General features: G+C 44.3%; 1 protein-coding gene and 1 long non-coding RNA gene across 3 annotated transcripts in view; both read left to right on the forward strand.

Moving 5' to 3' along the window:
- LOC102480617 (uncharacterized) overlaps positions 1 to 20,564 on the forward strand; it is a 26,160-nt gene that overhangs the window by 4,671 nt on the left and 925 nt on the right. Inside the window, exon 2 of one of the 2 annotated variants that reach the window (XR_333662.1) lies at positions 234 to 323. This is a non-coding gene — a long non-coding RNA (uncharacterized LOC102480617). The remainder of the gene's footprint in view (positions 1 to 233; positions 324 to 20,564) is intronic. The other variant, XR_333663.1, reaches the window with a different exon arrangement.
- LOC102480188 (succinate dehydrogenase [ubiquinone] cytochrome b small subunit, mitochondrial-like) lies at positions 14,666 to 15,241 on the forward strand. Its single transcript, XM_006142470.1, has 2 exons — positions 14,666 to 14,717; positions 14,837 to 15,241. The coding sequence occupies exons 1-2, from the start codon at positions 14,666 to 14,668 to the stop codon at positions 15,145 to 15,147; spliced, it is 363 nt and encodes a 120-aa protein (XP_006142532.1). The 3' UTR covers positions 15,148 to 15,241.

Raw genomic sequence — 20,564 nt, forward strand, 5'->3', positions numbered from 1 at the left:
GTTTATACTCACACAGATCTATGGGCTTTTGGGTTTGGCTCTTTCCTTCTAGAACAGGTAACAGATGGTGGTTCTGCTTCCCTGGTGGTGAGCCAGAAGCTCTGAAGATAGGAGACCATGATTCACCTCTATTCTTAACTGATGCTCCAGGGCCCAAAGTTGGTGTGAGTCTCCACGCCCTGAACCTTCGCCCAGGGCATTAGTATAGGTCCCTCTGCCCTTTCTGCTTCCAGGTGCCAACCTAGGAATGCTGAATCCTAGTGTCTCCCATCCTCTGAAAACATCCATCCCAGAAGCCCGCTGAGGTCCACTTAGGTGAGGAGGTAAGCCCCCAAGTGGCTGATGCGACCCATGATGCAGAGTCTATTGCTGGAGGCATTTAAGAAAAGGACAAAGATTTTAGTCCTGACCCTCAGGTCTAAAATTTGATGCTGCCCTGAGATAATTTGTGGGGCAGTGTCCCTGAGGGCAATGGACTCTGACTAGCCTCTGACTTAGGGCCAGGCTCACCTGGGTTCAAGTCCAGGTTCTTCATCTACTGCATGGCCTTGGCAGATTATTTGACCTCTCTGAGTCTGTTCCTTTTCTATAAAATACTAACACAGGCAGGTGTGGTGTGAAAGGAAGGTAGTTAATGCATGTATCAAGTCCAGCATGGTCCCTCACCTGCAACGTCCTTTCCTTTGTCTACTGCAAGGGGCTTCATCAGGCTTTGAGATACAAGTAGGTTTCTCTAACCATACAGCTGCCAAACCAGAGGTTTCCTAATGGGGTTCAATACCAGGCATGCCCAGGAGAGATTCCTTCTGTTGGGGCATGTTGAATTAGATTACCTCCAAAGATAGAGCTTCCAGGGTTCCAGGCTCAGTGAAGTCCAAGTGCTTGTTTTTCTTTTTAATTTTATTTATTATTATTATTTTAATTTGCTATAGGACATGTACACTCACCAGAGAGACACAGAGAGAGAGAAAATAAAAAAGCAAGCCACCAGGTCTAGGACTTGAACCATAGTCAGCCATGTGGGAGTTTAGCACCTCAACCACCACGCCATCTGCTGCCTCTCCCAAATGTTTTATTAAGTCCTTATGTTATGGTCACCCAAGTTTGGCCCTTTCATAGACTCTACGACCTTCCATCCCCTATCCCAGACAGACCCTAGACTTTCTTCCTCAGTATTTTGAAGTTAGTAGGAGGAAATAGAAACAACAATGAAACGTGAAGACATTAGGCCAGAAAATGGTCTTCAGGAAGAAAATACCTGGAAGACCCACTCATCAAGCCCTGGGACCCTGAATTAGTCATTTTCTCCTCAACATCTGCACCTGAGGACCCTCTTGGGCTATTAGGGCCTGAGCAGCCGCCCCCTGTTACTTCCTCTGAGAGACCATCTTCCCAAACTGCTCATCTCCCCTGCCCAAATCCTTCCTCTAGTTTGCCTCACTCAGATCCAATCATTCCTTCGTGTAACTGGTGTTGATTACATTTACAATGGGCCAGGCTATCTCAGGAACACAGACATAAACAAACTAGACCTTCCATGTCCTCACACAGCTCCCGGTCCAGCGAGAGAGGTCAACACGATGACCATAGCCTTGGTTCCCGCCTTCTTCACCTGCCTCCACCCACCTCCTTCTCCTCAGTAAAGGACAGGAATAGCAAGGACTGGCTGGGCCTTTGAGGAGGTTGCTCCCAGCACAGCAGAAGTGGAGCAAAGGGTAGTGAGGCCGAGGCACCCTGTGCAGGGGTCAGGAGAGTTATTCATATTACAACGCAGCTTCCTGCCTCCCATCCGGAAAAGAGCGGGCTTTGGGAGCGTGGAATGCTCATGGACTATAATAGGACTTAAACTGCAGACAGAAAAGCTAGAATTGTGGCCATACTCTTCTCTGGACCCCAGCCCTGATGGAGAGAAGGTGGCAGCCAAAGTGGGAATGTAGAGAAGCCCCTCATCTTTCTCGTCCCCCAAAACTGAAAAATCAACTCATTATTTTTCTTTAGAGAGAGAGATTTTCACTATAGAGCACATGTGCTCACCAGAGAGACAGAAAGCAAGAAATCATTCCCCAGGGGAGATGGCCACGCCACAATCCCTTCTCCTCCACTCTCCTCTTGGGATTTTGGGCACACAGGTGCTATGTGGGAGTCCAGTAACATAACCATTACACCATCTGCTGGTCCCCAAAATCAACTCATTCTTATGACTGCACACATAAACATACATCACCTTACACTGCCACAGGTGTTTGAACTTCTACTGTAGGCAGAGTGTTAAAGGTCAGGCAGCAGTCACTCCAGGAGCCATCTTGGTTAGAGCTGGTTTAGGCTGGTTTGATTTGTGATGGCCTTATCTTAACTACTAGCACGGATCTGCTACTTTAAAGAACACCAGGAGGGAGGGGGTGGAGGGAACAAGCATGGGAGGGACATGAGTCATCTCCACTTACCTTGGGAAACAGGCGCACATTGTGGATAAAGGACTGCGTTGAAAGCAGCAGTAACATTTTGGGATTTCTAGAACCAGTCCTTTTTTTTTTTTTTTGATTGCTATAGGGTGAGTGCGCTCACCAGAAAGACAGAGAGACAGAAAGCAAGAAATCACTCCCCAGAGGGGATGGCCATGCCACAATCCCTTCTCCTCCTTTCTCCTCCCAGGATCTTGGGCATGCACACACACATGCCTGGTGTGAGTTTAAGCCACCAGGACTCGAACCGTGGTCGACTACATGAGAGTCCAGCGACATAGCCATTACACCAACTGCTGGTCCCTGCCCAGGATGTTTTGATTCAAGTGCTAGCCCCCAGGATGGGGCCCTTACATCCATATTTTAACAAGCCATCCAAGTGATGTATGTGCCCACTGAAGCTTAAGAACCTCAAGAACCTCTGTTCTACATAACTCATTGAACCATTCATCCAACAAACATGTACCAAGTGCTAGGCAGAGACAAAAGTAAACTGTGATTTTTTTTAAGAAAGATTTTTTGCTATAATGAGCATATGCTTGCCAGAGAGACAGAGACAGAGAGAGAAAGCGAGAGATAACCAGGGAGGATGGCCACTCCGTAACCCCTTCTCCTCCTTTGGTCACATACATGCACATGCCCCGTGTGAGTTTTAAGCCACCCAGTCCAGGACTAGAACTACAGTCGACTACATGTGAGTCCAGTGACATAACCATTACACCATTTGCTGGTCCCAACAATAATTTTTCTTTTTTTTTTTTGGCCAATGCCTAGCACCTCACCAGACACTTAGGCAACACTTATTAAGTAGTTATCCAATACTAGCTTTCAAGGAGGTGCGTTTTATGGAAGAGACAGACATATGAATCACTAAATCAACACATAAAGTGGGGGGCTAGCGGGTGGCATGGTGGTTGGGACTTTATACTCTTACATGGCCAACCATAGTTCAAGTCCTGGACCTGGTGACTTGCCTTCTCACTTTCTCTCTCTCTCTCTCTTTCTGTCTCTGGTCAAATTAAAATAATAATAATAGATAAAATTAAATAAAATAGTTCTTTAAAAAATAAGTAAAGTGGGCACCAAGGAAAGGGTAGTCAAAGGGAACTGATGCTGCCTGAAGAGAGAGGTATCTGAGAAGGTTTCCTAGGAAAGGAGGCATCTGACAGCTGAGAGAGTAGGCAGGGTTTACCAGCCAGAGGAGCACATGTGTGCAAAGACACAGAGGTGTGACAGAGTGCCCAGCTGTGCCTGGGGCTTAGGGCACCATCAAAGATGGTGGGAAATGAAGCAGGGAGAAATAGGTGTTGGGGAACCACATCCTGATGGATCTACTTCACTAAGGAGTTTCAGCTGTGGGATGAATTTCATGGGAGCCTTAAGGGGTTTTCAGATAGAGGGTGAGCAATCCGATTTTCATCATAGGAAGGTCATTCTAGCAGCAGCTGGTGGGGAAAATAAAGCGGACAGTCAATACTGGAGGCAAAGAGAACGAACCAGGAAGCTGTTGCCAGGTCCACAGGAAGGCTGGAGAAGACCTGAACTGGAACAGTGGCAGTCCAGTGTGGAAGGGAGGCGTGAAAACTATTTCAGAAGACTTTGATATTTTATGTAATTTGTAAATGTATTTATTATAAGCAATTATTTATTTATTTATTGTTATTTGCTGTCGGGCAAGTACATTGACTGGAGAGAGGCAGCGAGAGGGAAAGAAAGTGAGAAATCACCCACCAGGATGGCCATGCCACAATCCTTTCTCCTCCATTCCTCAGGATTTCGCGAATGCACACACACACCCCCACTCCTGGCATGTCCTTTAAGTCACCAGGTCCAGGATTCGAACCACACAGTCAGCCACAGGATCCACGTACCCTAACCACCTTGTTACCGGTTGGCCTGTACTATTTATGTAATTTTTCTTAAATAATTGTTTATTTAATTTTACTTTTTAAATTTGCTATGGGGGGCCAGCAGTGGCGTGGTGGTTAAGGTGCTGGACACTCCCACATGGCTGACCACAGTTTGCGTCCCAGACCTGGTGGCTTGCTTTCTCACTTCCCCTCTCTCTCTCTCTCTCTCTGTGGGTCTCTCTCTGGTCAAATTAAAATTAATAAATGAATAAATAAATAATTTTTAAAAATTGCTATAGGGCATGTACACTCACCAGAGAGAGACCCACAGAGAGAGAGAAAGTGAGAAAGTAAGCCACTAAGTCCAGGACTCAAACCACAGTCGGTCATGTGGGAGTCCAGCATCTTAACCACCACCCTACTTGCTGGCCCTTTCTACATTTTTTAGGTTATCTGCTCATTTCTTCTATGAGAGAGAGAGAGACAGAAAGAGAGAACTAGACACCCCCAACAGGGTCTTCACGCCACAATCCACCCCCAGCCTTAGCCAGCCAGAATGGTAGGCATGCATGCTCGCCCAGCGTATCCAGGGAGACCGAGACGTCAGGTCAGGAACCCAGGACCTTGCCACAGGGTCCCACATTGTGGAGCCTTGCGTAACTGCAGCACCCTGCCGCTCGCCTCAAAATATCTGCAAGTAGTTGCTTCTACTCCTCATTTCACTTGTAAGTAGTTGGAGACTCCTCATCAGGATTCTGTCATTTCAGTGTGGCCCTTTTCAAAGTTTAGAGGAAAGAAATGTTATCCTCAAGGCATTAAAAAGAACCTTTTAATTGTGAAGGTAATACATATATTGTGAAAACTTTGGAAAACAGACGAGCATAAAACTCACGTATGATGTCACGTTTAAAGATAATCACAGTAGGGGCCGGCAGGTGGCATGGTGGTTAAGGTGCCAGACTCCCACATGGTCAACTGTGGTTCGAGTCCCAGCTAGTGGCTTGCTTTCTCACTTTCCCTCTCTCTCTGTTTCTCTCTCTCTCTCTGGTAAAATGAAAGAATAATAATGATAATAGAAGAAAGAAATGATAAATAAAATAAATAATTATTTTTTAAAAAGATAATCACAGTTGATGTTTTGGTATACTTACTTCCTATTAATTTACACACACATACAAGGTTTTGGAATATAAGCTTTCCATAATTTATTTACTCTTCCTCTATTTTGGAATAAGTAACTTGTCTGACTATTACAAATAATACTATAATGAATACCCTGTATATAAATCTTTGTTCACGTCTTTAGTTTTTGTTGTTGTCATGGCAAATTCTTAGAAGCAGAATGATTAAACCAAATGGAATTATTGTATTTATGATTTGTAAATTCCTTTCCAGATAAATTGGCAAGTTAGCCTCCAAAAATAATTTCTGCTTTGTGACAACTGTGATCGTTATTTCATCTGATAAATAACCATGTTAATTCACTACTTAAATATGTTGTGAAAATCACATTTCTATTTGGATTAATTTTCTATAAACTCTACTTCCTTTTTTTTGGTTTTTGTTATAGGGCTCATGCACTCATCAGAGACGGAGAGAGAGAGAGAAAATTAGAAAACACCCCCCAAGGTTGATAGCCATCCCACAACCCCTTCTCCTCCATTCTCCTACACATATGCACCCATCATGATTTTCAAGCCACTGGGTCCAAAACTCGAACCACAGAGTCAGCCACATGAGATCCAGCTCCTTAACCTCCACATCACATACTGGCCCCTGTACTCCCTAAATATAACAGCAAATATTTTCTAGAATTTGCTCTATGACAGACTCGATGTTGATTAAGATGCCGTCTTTATCCCATTATCTCATATCTCATTATCCCCACCCTCCCTTTCTCTAGCATTTAGTAGTCCCACCAGGTTACTCCTTCCAGACGTCCTTGCATTTGCTCCATAAGCTACCAGAGGTCCCACCTAGCCTCCATCCCCCCCCACACACACACACGCCTCTGAGACAGGAGGGACATTCCAAACACCTAAAATCTGAGAGACAAGAAGTAGCTGAGAGAACGGGTCTGAACCACTTGGAACCAAGATGGTATCTGGAATGGGCCCTTGCATCTGCCGAACCTAGAAACTCATTGCACTGTATTAGTATGTTAGATGGGGACCAGTTGTTAGTGTAATGGCTATGTCGCTGGACTCCCACGTGGTCGACCGCGGTTCGAGTCCCAGACCCGGTGGCTTAAACTCACGCCGGGCGCGTGTGCGTATGTGCCCAAAATCCCGAGAGGAGAATGGAGGAGAGGGGATTGCAGTGTGGCCATCCCCCCTGGGGGGGCGATTTCCTGCTTTCTGTCTCTCTGTCTCTCTCTGTCTGTCTGGCGAGCGCACGCGCCCTATAGCAAAAACCTCTCCAAAAAATAAATAAAGAAATAAAGAAGAAGAAAAGAAAAAAGAAAAGCATGTTAGATGGCATTCTCACCTGCACCACAACAGTTTGGAAAAACAACAGCAATGACAGGAACTACTCTAAGAAGGCCAGAAAATAGGAGGAACAATAGTTCCAGGAAAACCACTGCCCTTTTCCCGGAAAAGTTATGAATAAACCACCCCTTCATTAGCCTGGCATTAAGCCAAGCCGTAGAAACCAGACACCCACCAAAGTTTAGGACTGCCTTGTGGATGGGGTAGCCCTTCTAGCCTTCCTTCTGGGTAACAGTTCTCCCCTTCCCCTCGGGAAGGAACGAAACCGAAACTGTTCACCCCTCTTCCCTCGCAGGCAGCTCCACTCTTGGATAGGCTGCTCTGTACACATTCCTCTTTTATATATTTTTTTTTATTTTAAATAATTATTTTATTATTTTTTAAAATCTGCTATATGGGGGACCAGCAGTTGGCATAATGGCTATGTTGCTAGATTCCCATGTAGTCAACCACGGTTCGAGTCCTGGACCTGGTGGCTTAAACTCACACCAGGTGCGTGTGCGTGCATGCCCAAGATCCCGAGAGGAGAATGGAGGAGAAGGGATTACTGCATGGCCATTTCCCCTGGGGGGTGATTTCTCGCTTTCTGTCTCTCTGTCTCTCTCTGTCTTTCAGACGAGCGCATGCGCCCTATAGCAAAAACCTCTCAAAAAAAAAAAAAAGTTGCTATATGGCATGAGCACTTACCAGAGAGAGACAGAAAGAGAGAAAGAGAGAAAATGAGAGAGCCAGCCACCAGGTCTGGGACTCAAACCACACCTGGCCATCTGGGAGTCCAGTGCCTTAACCACCATGCTACCCGCTGGTCCAACACTTTCCTTAATAAACCTGCATTCACTTGCCCTCCAAGGCTTGCTCTATTCTGTGTAAACCCAAAGACTTACACCCCAGGGTGGACACCTCCCCATGAATTGAGTCTTCCCGACAGCACCTCTACCTATATTTTCTCTTTTAATTCTCACAACAGCCTTATGATAGAGAAAATATTGTATCTCCATTTTACAGATGAGGAGCTTGAGGCTCAGAGAAGGGACTTGCCTTGGGTCACATATAAGGAAACAGAAAACTATAAGCTTCAAATCATTCTTTAATCAGCCTTGGTCAGAAATTATATCTGAAGCCAGAGGCCACACCTTAATTCCCCACTAGTGAGGAATCTTGAAAAGACTATTGTTGACACAGATGACAGATTGATGACTACAGATGACAAAAATGTCAGCTGGCCATTACAGAACATTTACATAGTTGTTACATATAAGCATGAAAACATGCCTGCTTCTGCTCACTCTGGTATCACTGGGGTTTAACATAGAACCTGGTACAGTATAGGTGCTCAGTAAATACATGCTGAATAAATAAATAAATGTCACTCTCCATGCTGTACAGTCTGTAGGAGTCCCATAGAGGGAGAGCTAAACATGAAGAGCAAGAGCCAGAGAGGAAACATGCACAGATCATGGGGCAAGGAAGGTGCTGATGAGAATGGAGAGTTGGAGGCCCGCAGCTGGCATGATGGACTCCCACACAGCCAACCATGGTTTGAGTCCCGAACCTGGAGGCTTGCTTTCTCACATTCTTTCTTTCTTTCTCTCTTTCTCTCTGTTTATCTCTGGTGAGCACACATGTCTGATAGCAAAAAAAAAAAAAAAAAAAAAATTAAGATAATAATACTACGTAAATAGGAGCAAGCAGGTGGTATAGATGTTAAGGTGCTGAACTCTCACTTGAACCACAGTTCAAGTACTGGACCCAGAGACTTGAAACGCACACCACACTGGGCCAGCAGATGGTATATTGGTTATATCACTGGACTCCGATATAGTCGAACATGGTTCAAGTCCTGGACCCAAATGGCTTAAAACTCACATCAGGTCTGTGTTCGTGCATGCCCAAGATCCTGAGAGGAAAATGGGGAAGGGATTGTGGTGTGGCCCTCCCCCTCTGGGTGGGGGTGATTACTCACTTTCTGTCTCTGTCTTTCTGGCGAGTGCACGCACCCTATGGCAAAAACCTCTCCAAACATACATACGTAAAATATGCAAGGAGCAGCAGGTGGCGAAGCAGCTGCATCACTGGACTCCCCCATGGCTGATGGTGATTTGAGTTCTGGACTCAGGAACTACAAACTCAAGCCAGTCGCATGTGTGTGCATGCCCAAGAGCCCCAGGAAGAGATCAGAGGAGAAGGGATTGCAGCATGGCCATGCCCCCTGGGAGTGATTTCTCACTTTTTGTCTCTCTGTCTCCCTTTGTCTCTCCAGCTAGCACAGGCTCCCTGTATAGCAAAAATCTCTATTAAAAAGAAAAAAGTAATAATAAGTACATAAATTAAATGAATAATTTTTTTGAGAAGTTTTTGCTATAGGGCGTGTGCGCTCACCAGAAAGATAGAGACAGAGACAGGAATAGAGAAATCATCCCCCAGGGGGATGGCCACACCACAATCCTTTCTCCTCCATTCTCCTCTCAGGATCTTGGGCACACACACACATGTGCCCAGCGTGAGTTTAAGCCACTGGGTCTGGGATTGCAGCATGGCCATCCCCCCAGGAGGTGATTTCTCTCTTTCCCCCTCTCACTGTGTATGTTTCTTCTCAGTGAATACACATGCCTATGACAAGAAAGAAAGAAAGAAAGAAAGAAAGAGAGAGAGAGAGAGAGAGAGAAAGGAAGGAAAGGAAAGGAAAGGAAAGAAGGAAGGAAAGGATGGAAGGAAGGAAAGGAAAGGAAAGGAAAGGAAAGGAAAGGAAAGGAAAGGGAGAAAGAAAAGGAATAAGGTGGTGTGGTGTTAAGGTGCTTGACACTCCCACATGGCCGACCATGGTTCAAGTCCTGGACCTAGTGGCTTGCTTTCTCACTTTCCCTCTCTCTCTCTTTCTCTCTGTCTCTCTCTGGTCATATTAAAATAAATATATGAATAAATAAAATAATTTTTAAAATAACAAAAAATAAATAAAATAGATGAATAAATAAATAAAAATTCAATAATTATAAAAAAAAATAGTCAAAATTTAATATAGTTGGGGGACCAGCAGATGGTGTAATGGTTACAATGCTGGACTCCCTCATAGTCAACCACCGTTTGAGTCCCAGACCTGGTGGCTTAAAACCCACACTGGCAGGTGGCATGGTGGTAAAGGGCACTGGACTCCCACATGGCCTACCACAGTTTGAGTCCTGGACCTGGCGCTTGTTTTCTTGCTTTCTTTCTCTCTCTGTTTCTCTCTGATCAAATAAAAATAAATCAGTAAAGTTAAATAAAATAATTCTTTTAAAAAAAAAATCAACTCACACTGGGCACATGTGTGTTCATACCCAAAATCCCAAGAGGAGATTGAAGAACAAGGGATTGTAACGTGGCCATCCCCACAGGAGATGATTTCTCACTTTCTGTCTCTCTGTCTCTCTCGGTCTCTTCTGTAGCTTCATACATCCTATAACAAAAATCTCTCTCAAAGGAAAAAATTAATATAGTTAATATAGTAGTGTCTCATAAAGCCCATAAACAAGATGACTGAGACTGGAGCCAGCAGGTAGTGTGGTGGTTGAGGTGCTAGATTCCCACGTAGCTAACCATGATTCGAGTCCTGGACCTGGTGGTTTGTTTTCTCACTTTTCCTCTCCTTCTCTCTGTCTCTGAGTGCACAAGCCCTATAGCAGACTAAAAAATGATAACAATAAATAAAATTATATAAATAATTCTTTAAAAAGAAAAATTGACTCAGCCCGTTTGAAAATATCTGAGTTAGGGCTGGCAGGTGGCATGTTTAAGGTGCTGGACTCCCACATGACTGACTGTGGTTCAAGTCCTGAATCTGGCAACTTGCTTTCTCACTTTCTCACTGATTCTCTGATCAAATTTTAAAATTATAAGAAAAACTATAATAAGGGACCAGCAGTTGGCATAATGGCTATGTCGCTGGACTCCCATGTGGTCAACCACAGTTCGAGTCCCAGACTCAGTGGCTTAAACTCATGCCAGGCACGTGTGCGTGTGTGCCCAAGATTCCAAGAGGAGAATGGAGGAGAAGCGATTGTGGCATGGCCATCCCCCTGGGGGATGAGTTCTCACTTTCTATCTCTCTGTGTCTCTCTGTCTCCTTGGCGAGCACACACACTCTATAGCAAAAAAAAACAAAAAAACAAAAAAACAAAAAAAAAAACCTCTCAAAGAAATAAATAAATAAAGTAAACCATTCTTAACAAAAAAATACCTGAGGAAGCAGATTACAAACAGTAGGATTTGTGTTAAGGAGACACAGTCAAGCCTTCTATAACACCTTAGAATTGCTGTGAGGAGTGTCAAAATATTGGATTGTCAGAAAAATCATGATGTATTTTTGCATAGAAAAACAAAAAGTGGGGACCAGCAGGTGGCATGGTGGTTAAGGCGCTGGATTCCCACATGGCCGACTGCAGTTCGAGCTCTCTCTCTTGCCCTTGCTCTCTCGCTCTGTCCCTCTCTGGTCAAATTTAAATAAATAAATAAAGTTAAAATAAAATAATTATTTTAAAGAAAAATAGGACCAGCAGACAGTGTAACGTTTACATTGCTGGACTTCCATGTAGTCAACTGTGATTCAAGTCAGGGACCTGGCAGCTTAAAGCTCACACTGGGCACATGCTTCATGCAGGCCCAAAATCCTGACAGGAGAATACAGGAGAAGGAAGAAATTATGGCGTAGCCATCCCTGTGAGGGGTGATTTCTCACTTTCCGTCTCTCTCTCCAGCAAGCACATGCACCCTATAGCAAAAATCTCCCTAAAAAAAAGAAAGAACAAAAACATAAAAATACATCATGACTTTTCTGATGGCCCAATATAATGTTGTCCCAGGAATCTGCATTTGACCAGAGGAGAAAAGTCAGCCCCTTTGGCGACCCCAAAGTTCTGTTGCCTCAGACTAAGGTTGCAGTTCACTTCATCTCAAAATATTTTCTTCCACCTTGGGCTTTGCCATTTTGGGCATCTAATTCAAGAGTTCACATTTTTTCCTCTTGTGGTTCACCTCTGTTAGGTTTCTGCCCAGGGAAAGCTTTGTAAATCTAGATGCTGGGAATAAGATCCCCTCATGTCCTATTCATCCTCTCTCTGCTATGGACTGAATTGTGTCCACTCCCCCAAATACATATATTGAAGCCCTTACCCCACTGTAATGGTATTTGGAGATGAGGCCTTGGGGAGGTGATTAGCTGAGGTTGTGAGAGTAAGGCCCTCACAATGAGATTAGTGCCTTTATAAAAAGAGACATCAAGAACTTGTTCTCTCTCACCTTCAGCCATGTGAGGAAGGGAGCCCTCACCAGAACGCAGTTGTGTTGGCATCCTGATCTTGGACATCCAGCCTCCAGAACCACGAGAAAATGATGTCTGTTGTTTAAGCCAGCTGGTCTATGGTGTTTGGTCATGGCAGCCCAAGCCAATTAAGACACCCTCTCCATCCCATATCTTATGACTCCATTATCCTCAGCTGTTCTGAACTTTGTCATCTAATAGCACCAGCCTACGTGATTACTGACCTTCTCGGTGTCCCTGCACCTGCTCTGTGAGCTGCTATAGCTTAGCCATTTAGCCTCCCAACCTCCAACAAAAGTAAAGTTACCCTTCTCGTTCTCCCCATAAAGAGAGATTCATCCTGCATAAATCAAGGTACACAAGACAGAGAAAGACACTAATACTTGGTAAAGCAGTTAAACGTAAGTTCTGGGGGACTGGCAGTTGGTGTGGTAGTTAAGGCGCCAGACTCCCACATGGCTGACTACGGTTCGAGTCCCAGACCTAGAAGCTTGTTTTCTCACTCACTCTCTCTCTCTGTCTCTCTCTGGTGAGTGTATACGCCCTATAGCAAAATTTAATTTATAGGGGCCAGCAGATGGTGCGGTGGTTAAAAGTGCTGGATTCCCACATGACCAACCACAGTTCGAGTCCTGGACCTGGCAGCTTACTTTCTCACTTTTCCTTTCTCTCTCTCTCTCTGTCTCTCTGTCTCTGGTCAAATTAAAAAATAATAATAATAACGAATGGAACTAACTAAATAAATAAATCTTTTTTTAAAAATATTAATTCAATTAAATAATTCTAAAAAAAAATAATAAATAAGCTCTGAGGCAGAATGTCAGCGTGTCTGAATGTCTGAATGTCAGAATGTCAGTCACAATCCTACCCTCAGTTAACACCCTGACTTTAGGTAAATAATTCAGTCTACCAGTGCTTCAGTTTCCTCCTCTGGGAAACAAGGTCATGACATGAATTAGTCTATCTATAGCGTTTGGAATGGCCTTTATCATCTAACACATAACAAGGACGCGGTCATTGTTACATTGTCCACACTCGGTCCCAGGCACCATGCTAAATGCTTCCTATGTAGCATCGTATATAATTGTCACATCAAACAGCAATCTGGTGAAGTAGAGATTTTTACAAATAAGCAGCACCCCTGGCCACTCTACCACCCTACCCCATTTTATTGTCTTTATAGCACCTGCTCTCATTCCTATACGACACTGTTGTTATTAGTTTTACTATAGAGTGCCCATGCCTGCCAGAGGAAGAGAGGGAAAGTGAGAAAGCACCCCCCTGGAGGGCTGGCCCCGCCACAGTCCCTTCTCTTCCACGCTCCTCTCAGGATTTGGGGCACGCACATGCACTGGACATGTTTCTCAAACCACCAGATCCGGGACTCAAACCACATAGTTGACCATGTGGGCCAGTTGCCCAAACCACTGTGCCAACTATTAGCACTCCCTCATAGTCCCTGCATGTGACATTATGTATTCATTTCTCCACTTATTGTCTGTCTCCTCAACACCTCGTCACACTTGAAACTCTTAGAGATACCGGACTTGTCTTGGTTACCCAGAATTCCAGTGATGAGGTAAGTCCTCAATAAATGTATTTGAATATATGAATTATTGAATGGATAAAATGAGCTGAGGTACAGCGAGGTGAGGTTCTTGGATCAAGGTCACACAGCAAGTAAGTGACAGAGGTAGGATTTGCCACCAGGCCTAGGTAGCTCTGAAAATCCATACTTTCTCTACTGCTGCTTCCCACGAAAACACACTTGAACACAGCTGGGAGGAAGAGCTGGGGGTGGCGGGGACAGAGGGTAGACACCATGCAGTTCCCTAAGCCAGAACTTCCCTTCCCCCTGGTCAAGTGACACATCACAGCTGGTGGGATCCACTTTGACATCTGAGGTACCTTCAGAGTGGGCAGCCCAGCTCCACCCTGTATCTACCTGGGAACCACGTGAGATTTCACAAAAGAGAAAAAGCCTCAACTCATGGAAGCAGCCCCAGTCCAGGGCTCCGGAAGCCCGTGCTCCAATCCCGGCTTAGCAAGTCAGCCAGCCACTGAGAGGACACGCGGAGGGGGTTTACACGCTCTTAACCTTTCTCTTCCCTTTTTTGTTTGTGCTGATGGCATGATTTTATTGCTATAAACTAGTAAACAAACTCATTTTTAAAAGTGTCTATTCAGTGCCAATTAACTGTCAGAAAGGCTGCCTTAGTTTAAGTATGACTGGATTTTTAAGTGTTGTATTTGGAAATCTCCAAAATGTAAGTGGAAAATATTCTCATGAATACCAACTGGTTCAGCTACTCTAAGTACATTTGCAAGTATATTTTCTTGAAGATATCTAAAAGGCTTTTTTCTGATAATTGTACTAAAACACAGTTCTATAAAAAAAATATAGTTAAGGGCCCAGCAGGTGCTATGGTGGTTAAGGCACTGGACTCCTACGTGGCAAACCACAGTTCAAGACCTGGGATCTGGTGGTTTCCTTTCTCATATTCCCTTCCTCTCTGTGCCTCTCTATGGCAAATTAAAGAATAATAATAATGAGAAGCCCTGAGGAACAGGATGGTGCTTCTCTGCAGGCTGAGTGTCCTTTGCAATGCCCAGGGAGGCCGAGCCCTGTTCTGTGAACCCCAGTGATCAGCTCCCATCTCTGCATTTCTCCAGGACCAGCCTACCTAGGATGGTGTAGAGCACAGGGAGTCCAGCACATTCACCTGTCACCAAAGCACCACTCTGGTTCCAAGGCTGCATCTCTCCACTGGACTAGTGAGAGGGTTGTCAATGTTTGGCTCCTGGGCCTGCTTCCAGCTGCTTATCTGAATCCTTGCTCTGTGATGGACTGCTCACTGGCTGCAGTCCTCACTCTCCATAGTCACTGGGATCTTGGACAAGTTGTTACTGACTATGTTCATGGGGATGCATCACAGAAAGCTGCCAAGGCAGGCCTTTTGGCACTCTTAGATTTAACCTTTGCCAGGCTCTGTTATTTCAACTATCATGATGTGGGCGTCTGCAAAGCTGTTGCCACGCTGTGGAAGCTCTGACCTTTTTGGTGTAATACCTTAAGAATTGATCGTGTGCCTCTTTGCCTTGCTCTGTCATGCTATTCGGCTCAGAGTAAGGAGGAAATAACAGATAAGTTCAATGGTGGACAGGTCTCTTCTCCTAGTCATATGGTTATTTTCAGAATTAAATTATTGAAGAAAAGGTTTGAAAGGTATCCAGAAATTGTGAGACCGAGTTCTATATTCTGGTGAGTTAACGGGGTTGTCTCCACACTTCTCATAAGACTTACAGTGTAATTAAACATTATAGAAGAGCTTTTGCTGAGACCAGTGGATGGCACAAGGGCTACATCGCTGGACTCCCATGCAATCGACTGCAGTTTGAGTCTTGGACCTGGTGGCTTAAACTCACACCAGGCGCATGTGCATGCGTGCCCATGATCCCGAGAGGAGGATGGTGGTGTGGCCATCCCACCGGGAGGTGACTTCTCTCTTTCTGTCTCTCTGTCTCTCTCTTTCTGACAAGCGCACGTGCCCTATAGCAAAAACCTCTCAAAGAGAAAAAGAAAGAAAAATAAAATATTGTATAATAAAGATGTAGTCTACTCTTTTAAAATATAATAATAATAATGATTAATGGGGACCAGTCGGTGGCATGGTGGTTAAGGCGCTGGACACTCCCACTGGCCGACTATGGGTTGAGTCCCACACCTGGTGGCTTTCTTTTATTCTCTCTCTCTGGTCTAATTAAAAATAAATGAAAGAACAAATAAAGTTAAATAATTCTTTAAAAAAATAAGGATGAATAAATAAAATTAAATGAATACTTATGTTTTAAAGTCACAGTTAAAAGAATTGGTTTGTTATACTTTCTCTTAATATGTTGGATGTTCTCTTCCAAGCTTCCTATGCAGAATGGTGCTGTTTCAGAGCTATCACTGAACATTGCTTTCTTCTCCTGTAAAATGGGAATAATAAATCCTATCTCATAGGCCAGCCAGTGGGGTGGTGGTTAAGGCAGTGAGATCTCACAAGGCCAGCTGCACAGTTCAAGTCCCAGACTTGTTGGTTTGAAAAACACAAGGGCCTATGTGCATGCCCAAAATCCCAAAAGGAGACATGGAGGAAAAGGGATTGCGCGTGACCGTGCCATACAGGCCGTGTTCTTTCCCTCGCCCCCCTCGCTCTCTGTTTCTCTCTGGCAAGCACTCACACTATTGCAAACTGAAAATAAAAACAGGTAATGTTGTTACCATTGGTCAGCAGCCTGGTGAATTATCCAACACGGAGAATAAAGCACAAGGTTCAGGCCACCAGCAAATCAGAGACGCAAAAAAAAAGAAAAAAAAGAACAAATTTTACGTTTGGCATTTTTAAATATCAAAGTAGACACCATGGGAAAATGCAAAATTGTGCTTGACCTTCATACTTTTTTTAAAAGTAGATTTTATTGAGATTCTGCTTTGTTGTTCTTTTTAATGAAGTCTCTATTTTATCTTTATGGTCTGATAAATGTAATATATATATATATATATCCCTTTTACATGACTCTAAAGAATTTAGCTCCTTGCTAGTAAGGCAGAACAGAAACTAGGGATATTGAGCACACACAGCAAAGGCCCAAGATGGAGTCACAGTGGCTAAGTTTTCACAGCCAAAAAGCTGACTGCATTGAGACTCAAGGAACTGTGGCTAAGGGCAAGTTTCTATTCAGTAACTGTCTTCAGACAAGAAGTACCAGATGCTCTGGTCTGCTGATCCCTCAAAGAATAGGGTAATAAATCTCTCAGAGTACCATGCAGCCATTTTCTAAAGCCCACTTCCTTATCAGAGAGCAGGTCCATTGCTCAAACTGGCCTCCAGCCGCTCTTTGGCAACCCATTCGGGCCCCTTCCACTACACTGGAAGCTTTTTCTCCTTCCCTAATAAATCCCACTTTTTTCCACATCTCGAATTCTTCATGAGCACAGGACAGGAAGTAACATTGATATTGGGTCTGATTTTCCAGCACTCCCAGAAGTAACATGGGTATTGGGTCTGATTTTCCAGCACTCCCACTTCATATTTGGTGCCGTGACTCAAATTTCTTCCAACTCGAAGGAGAGGTAAAAAAAGCGGATTCTATCTTTTTTTTCCCAGGACTCTCTCGTCCCTAGAAGTGACTCTATCAAATCTAAGAAAACTGGGCACTGGACGGCCATTTAAACATCATTAGGGTGGTCGCCAGTCTTAAACTACAATGACGGACTTGCCAAGAAGCACTCAGTCAATCCTTCAGTGCTATCAAAGGGGTTGGGGGTCAGCAGGTGGCATGGTGGCTAAGGGTGCTGGACTCCCACATGGCCAACCACGATTCGAGTCCTGGACCTGGCAGCTTGCTTTCTCACTTTATCTCCCTGCCTCCCCCAGCCGGACAAATTCAAATAAATAAAGTTAAATTTTAAAAAACCTTAAAAAAAAATAAACACAGGTGTTGGGAATGTTAGCTGTTTTGTGACTTGGTTTCTTTTCTGGAATCCTAAGCCCGCGTGGGAAGGTGAATGTTCTTGGGACAATTGATGGTGCATGACCAGGGCTACTCTCTGGTGCATTCTGAAGGTCCTAGGGATCTGAAGTCATCCCCCACAGCCCCGTGGGTGTCAGGGCAGAATCCTCTCTTTTCTTCCTTCTGGCCTTCTCTGATCCTCTGTTAGAGTAGCCTTCCTCCTCAGGCTCACAATCAGTCTCCTGACTGATGACCTGAGGCCAGGACATTTCCATAAATTTACGGTGGCTCTTTACTATCACTTGAGATAAAAAGTATGGTAGATTTTCCATTTGTTTCCAGTTCGCTTTCAGATAGATACCAGCCTCACTCTCTATTTTAAAAAGACTTGTAAGCATTCCCTCTTCCTCTGCATGCAGTTGGTACAGCTTAGTCTAACAGGAATGCTTAAGAGATATTCAAATGCCCTCCCAGCTCTTTCCCCCACCTTGTGTCCTGACCATATATACTATCTATGTAGAGCCGTTTGTTAAATTGCAGCCCTCCCTGCCCTCGGGACGAATTAGTGCCATACCAGAATTTCACAAATTACAAATTGAACCAGAAGAGTTGTGCTTAGGCCACAACCCCCTTCACAATACATCCAGCACCCTGTTCTTTAAGGATTTTGAAACTCATTTGTCATATTCTCTCCAAGACCTAATAGTCTCACTTCAGAAAGCTCCTAACACAGCCCAACATTACTGTATGCAGATTTTAAGTGAGTTTCTCAGAGGGGGACCAAGCTGGGGGGGGGGAAATAATAACCTTCTTTGAATTTGGAGCAGCTTGTGGGGAACATGTTATAATAGTTCCTGTCCCTCTGGTGGCAATATGAGAATAGGTGGCCATATATGTAGATTTTTATTGGCTCCTGTAGATCCAAAACCATGGCGGTTGGACTCAATGGGAAGTTATGTCCAACCAAAGCTCATAGTCCACGCGGGGACAGTAGTAACAAAGGCACTGACACTGCAGGAAATTTTGCTTAGAGGAGGCACACTGATGGCCATTTTCTTGGGTGGGCCCGGCCGCAATGTGTGGGAGGGTTAAAGTGAAGGGGTGGGGAGACATTGGTGCTCACCCTCCTCTCCTCGGACCCTCACGACCCCTCTCTAGTGACTAGGACTGGTGATGGAGTATGGGTAGGACCGGCGGCTGATTCCGGCTATTGACACCACTCACCTACTTCTCCGGGCAATAGAGGAGGTCTGGCTACATCTGCTGTCTCCCGTATAGGGCGGCATAGGAGGGACGCCTTTTCTCCCCCTTTGTTTTTGTAGAGGAGAGATATCCCATCCACGCCTCCTGCAGTGGACTGGCTCCTTTGGATTGCCCTCTAAAACTTAGGTTCCTTTGACTCACAAATGTGGAGAAAAGACATTTAATTTTCCTTGACACTCAGGCATGGCCACAATACAAGTTAGAAGATGAAATATTAACTGTAATACTATTCAGCCATTAGATCTCTTTGTAAACGCCTGGGAAATATTCCACACGTAGTGTTTTTATGTGTTGAGAGACACAGGTACCCTTTATTCCATCTTAACTCACGCTTCTCCATGGACTCAGAGTCAGCCAGGCTCCCCAGGCTCATAAAAGACTGAAGAACTGGGACCAGCAGTTGGCGTAATGGCTATGTAACTGGACTCCCATGTAGCCAACCGTGGTTCGCATCCCGGACCCAGTGGCTTAAACTCACACCAGGCGCATGTGCATGTGTGCCCAAGATCCCAAGAGGAGAATGGAGGAGAAGGGATTATGGCATGGTCATCCCCCCTGGAGGGTGATTTCTTGCTTTCTATCTATAGCGCATGTGCCCTATAGCAAAAAAAAAAACCTCTCAAAAAAAAAAAGAACCAAGAACTGCCAGCTTTCTAGCTCCTTAGAAACTGCTCCACCTAGTCCTCCATTCTTGAGTCTACCTGTTTATTCAGGGGTCCTAGAGACAGCTCCCTCTTTAGTTCGTCCTTCAGTTGAGTCTGGAAAAAGAAAATTCAGTCCTGTACAAGTTCACAAGCCTTCTTTCTCTTACTGAGCTTAAACAAATTAATAAAACTGAATTGGGTAATTGTTTTCCTGACAGTCCTAATAAATAGATAGCTAGATTTCAACCTGCTTCTTTGACCTTTGAGCAGATACTAAACAAGAACAATTTAAGACTTGCAATTATGGGGATAATTGCAAGTTCTCAGCTACACAGATCCTTCTGTTTGCCAAAAATATTCAAGGATATTTAAAAACTCTTCTTTCTAACAAAGCCTGAGCTAAGAAGTAAACACCTAAGCGTTAAACTCTAAAACTTCTTTTAAGGAAACAAAAAAATATAAAGAACTTTCCAAGAGATTACTTACGAGACTTGTTGTCGGGGTGTGTGTGTGTGTATACATGTATGTTGTATGTCATCTGTCTATATAAGCTGAGATATTCTTTACAAGTTAACACCACAGTTATGTTGAGGAAAAAAAAAAAACTGCCACCTTCAGGGACCAGCAATTGGCGTAATAGCTATGTCGTTGGACTCTCTTGTAGTCAACCGTGGTTCTAGCTCCGGGCCTAGTGGCTTAAACTCACACGGGGAGTGTGTGTCCAAGATCCTGAGAGGAGAATGGAGGAGAAGGGATTACAGCATGGCCACCTCCCCCCCCACCCCCCCCGTGGGGGTGATTTCTCGCTTTCTGTCTCTCTGTCTCTGTCTCTTTCTGGCACACCCTTCTCCAAAAAAAAAAAGAAAGAAAAATGTCACCTTCAGACCTTTCTATGCTAAGTTTCAATGGGTACAAGTCTTCTGTCTCCTGCTCCTTGGAGAAAAGCTCTAAGATTAAATAAAACATTTCCTTCTACTTTATTATTTACAGTCTTAGATCTTAAAGGTGCCTTTTCTGTATGCCCTCACCACCTGAGTCCCAATTTCTTTCTTTTTTTTTTTTTT

This window comes from Tupaia chinensis, unplaced genomic scaffold, assembly GCF_000334495.1.
Source record: "Tupaia chinensis unplaced genomic scaffold, TupChi_1.0 Scaffold000077_1, whole genome shotgun sequence".
Lineage (NCBI taxonomy): Eukaryota > Metazoa > Chordata > Mammalia > Scandentia > Tupaiidae > Tupaia > Tupaia belangeri.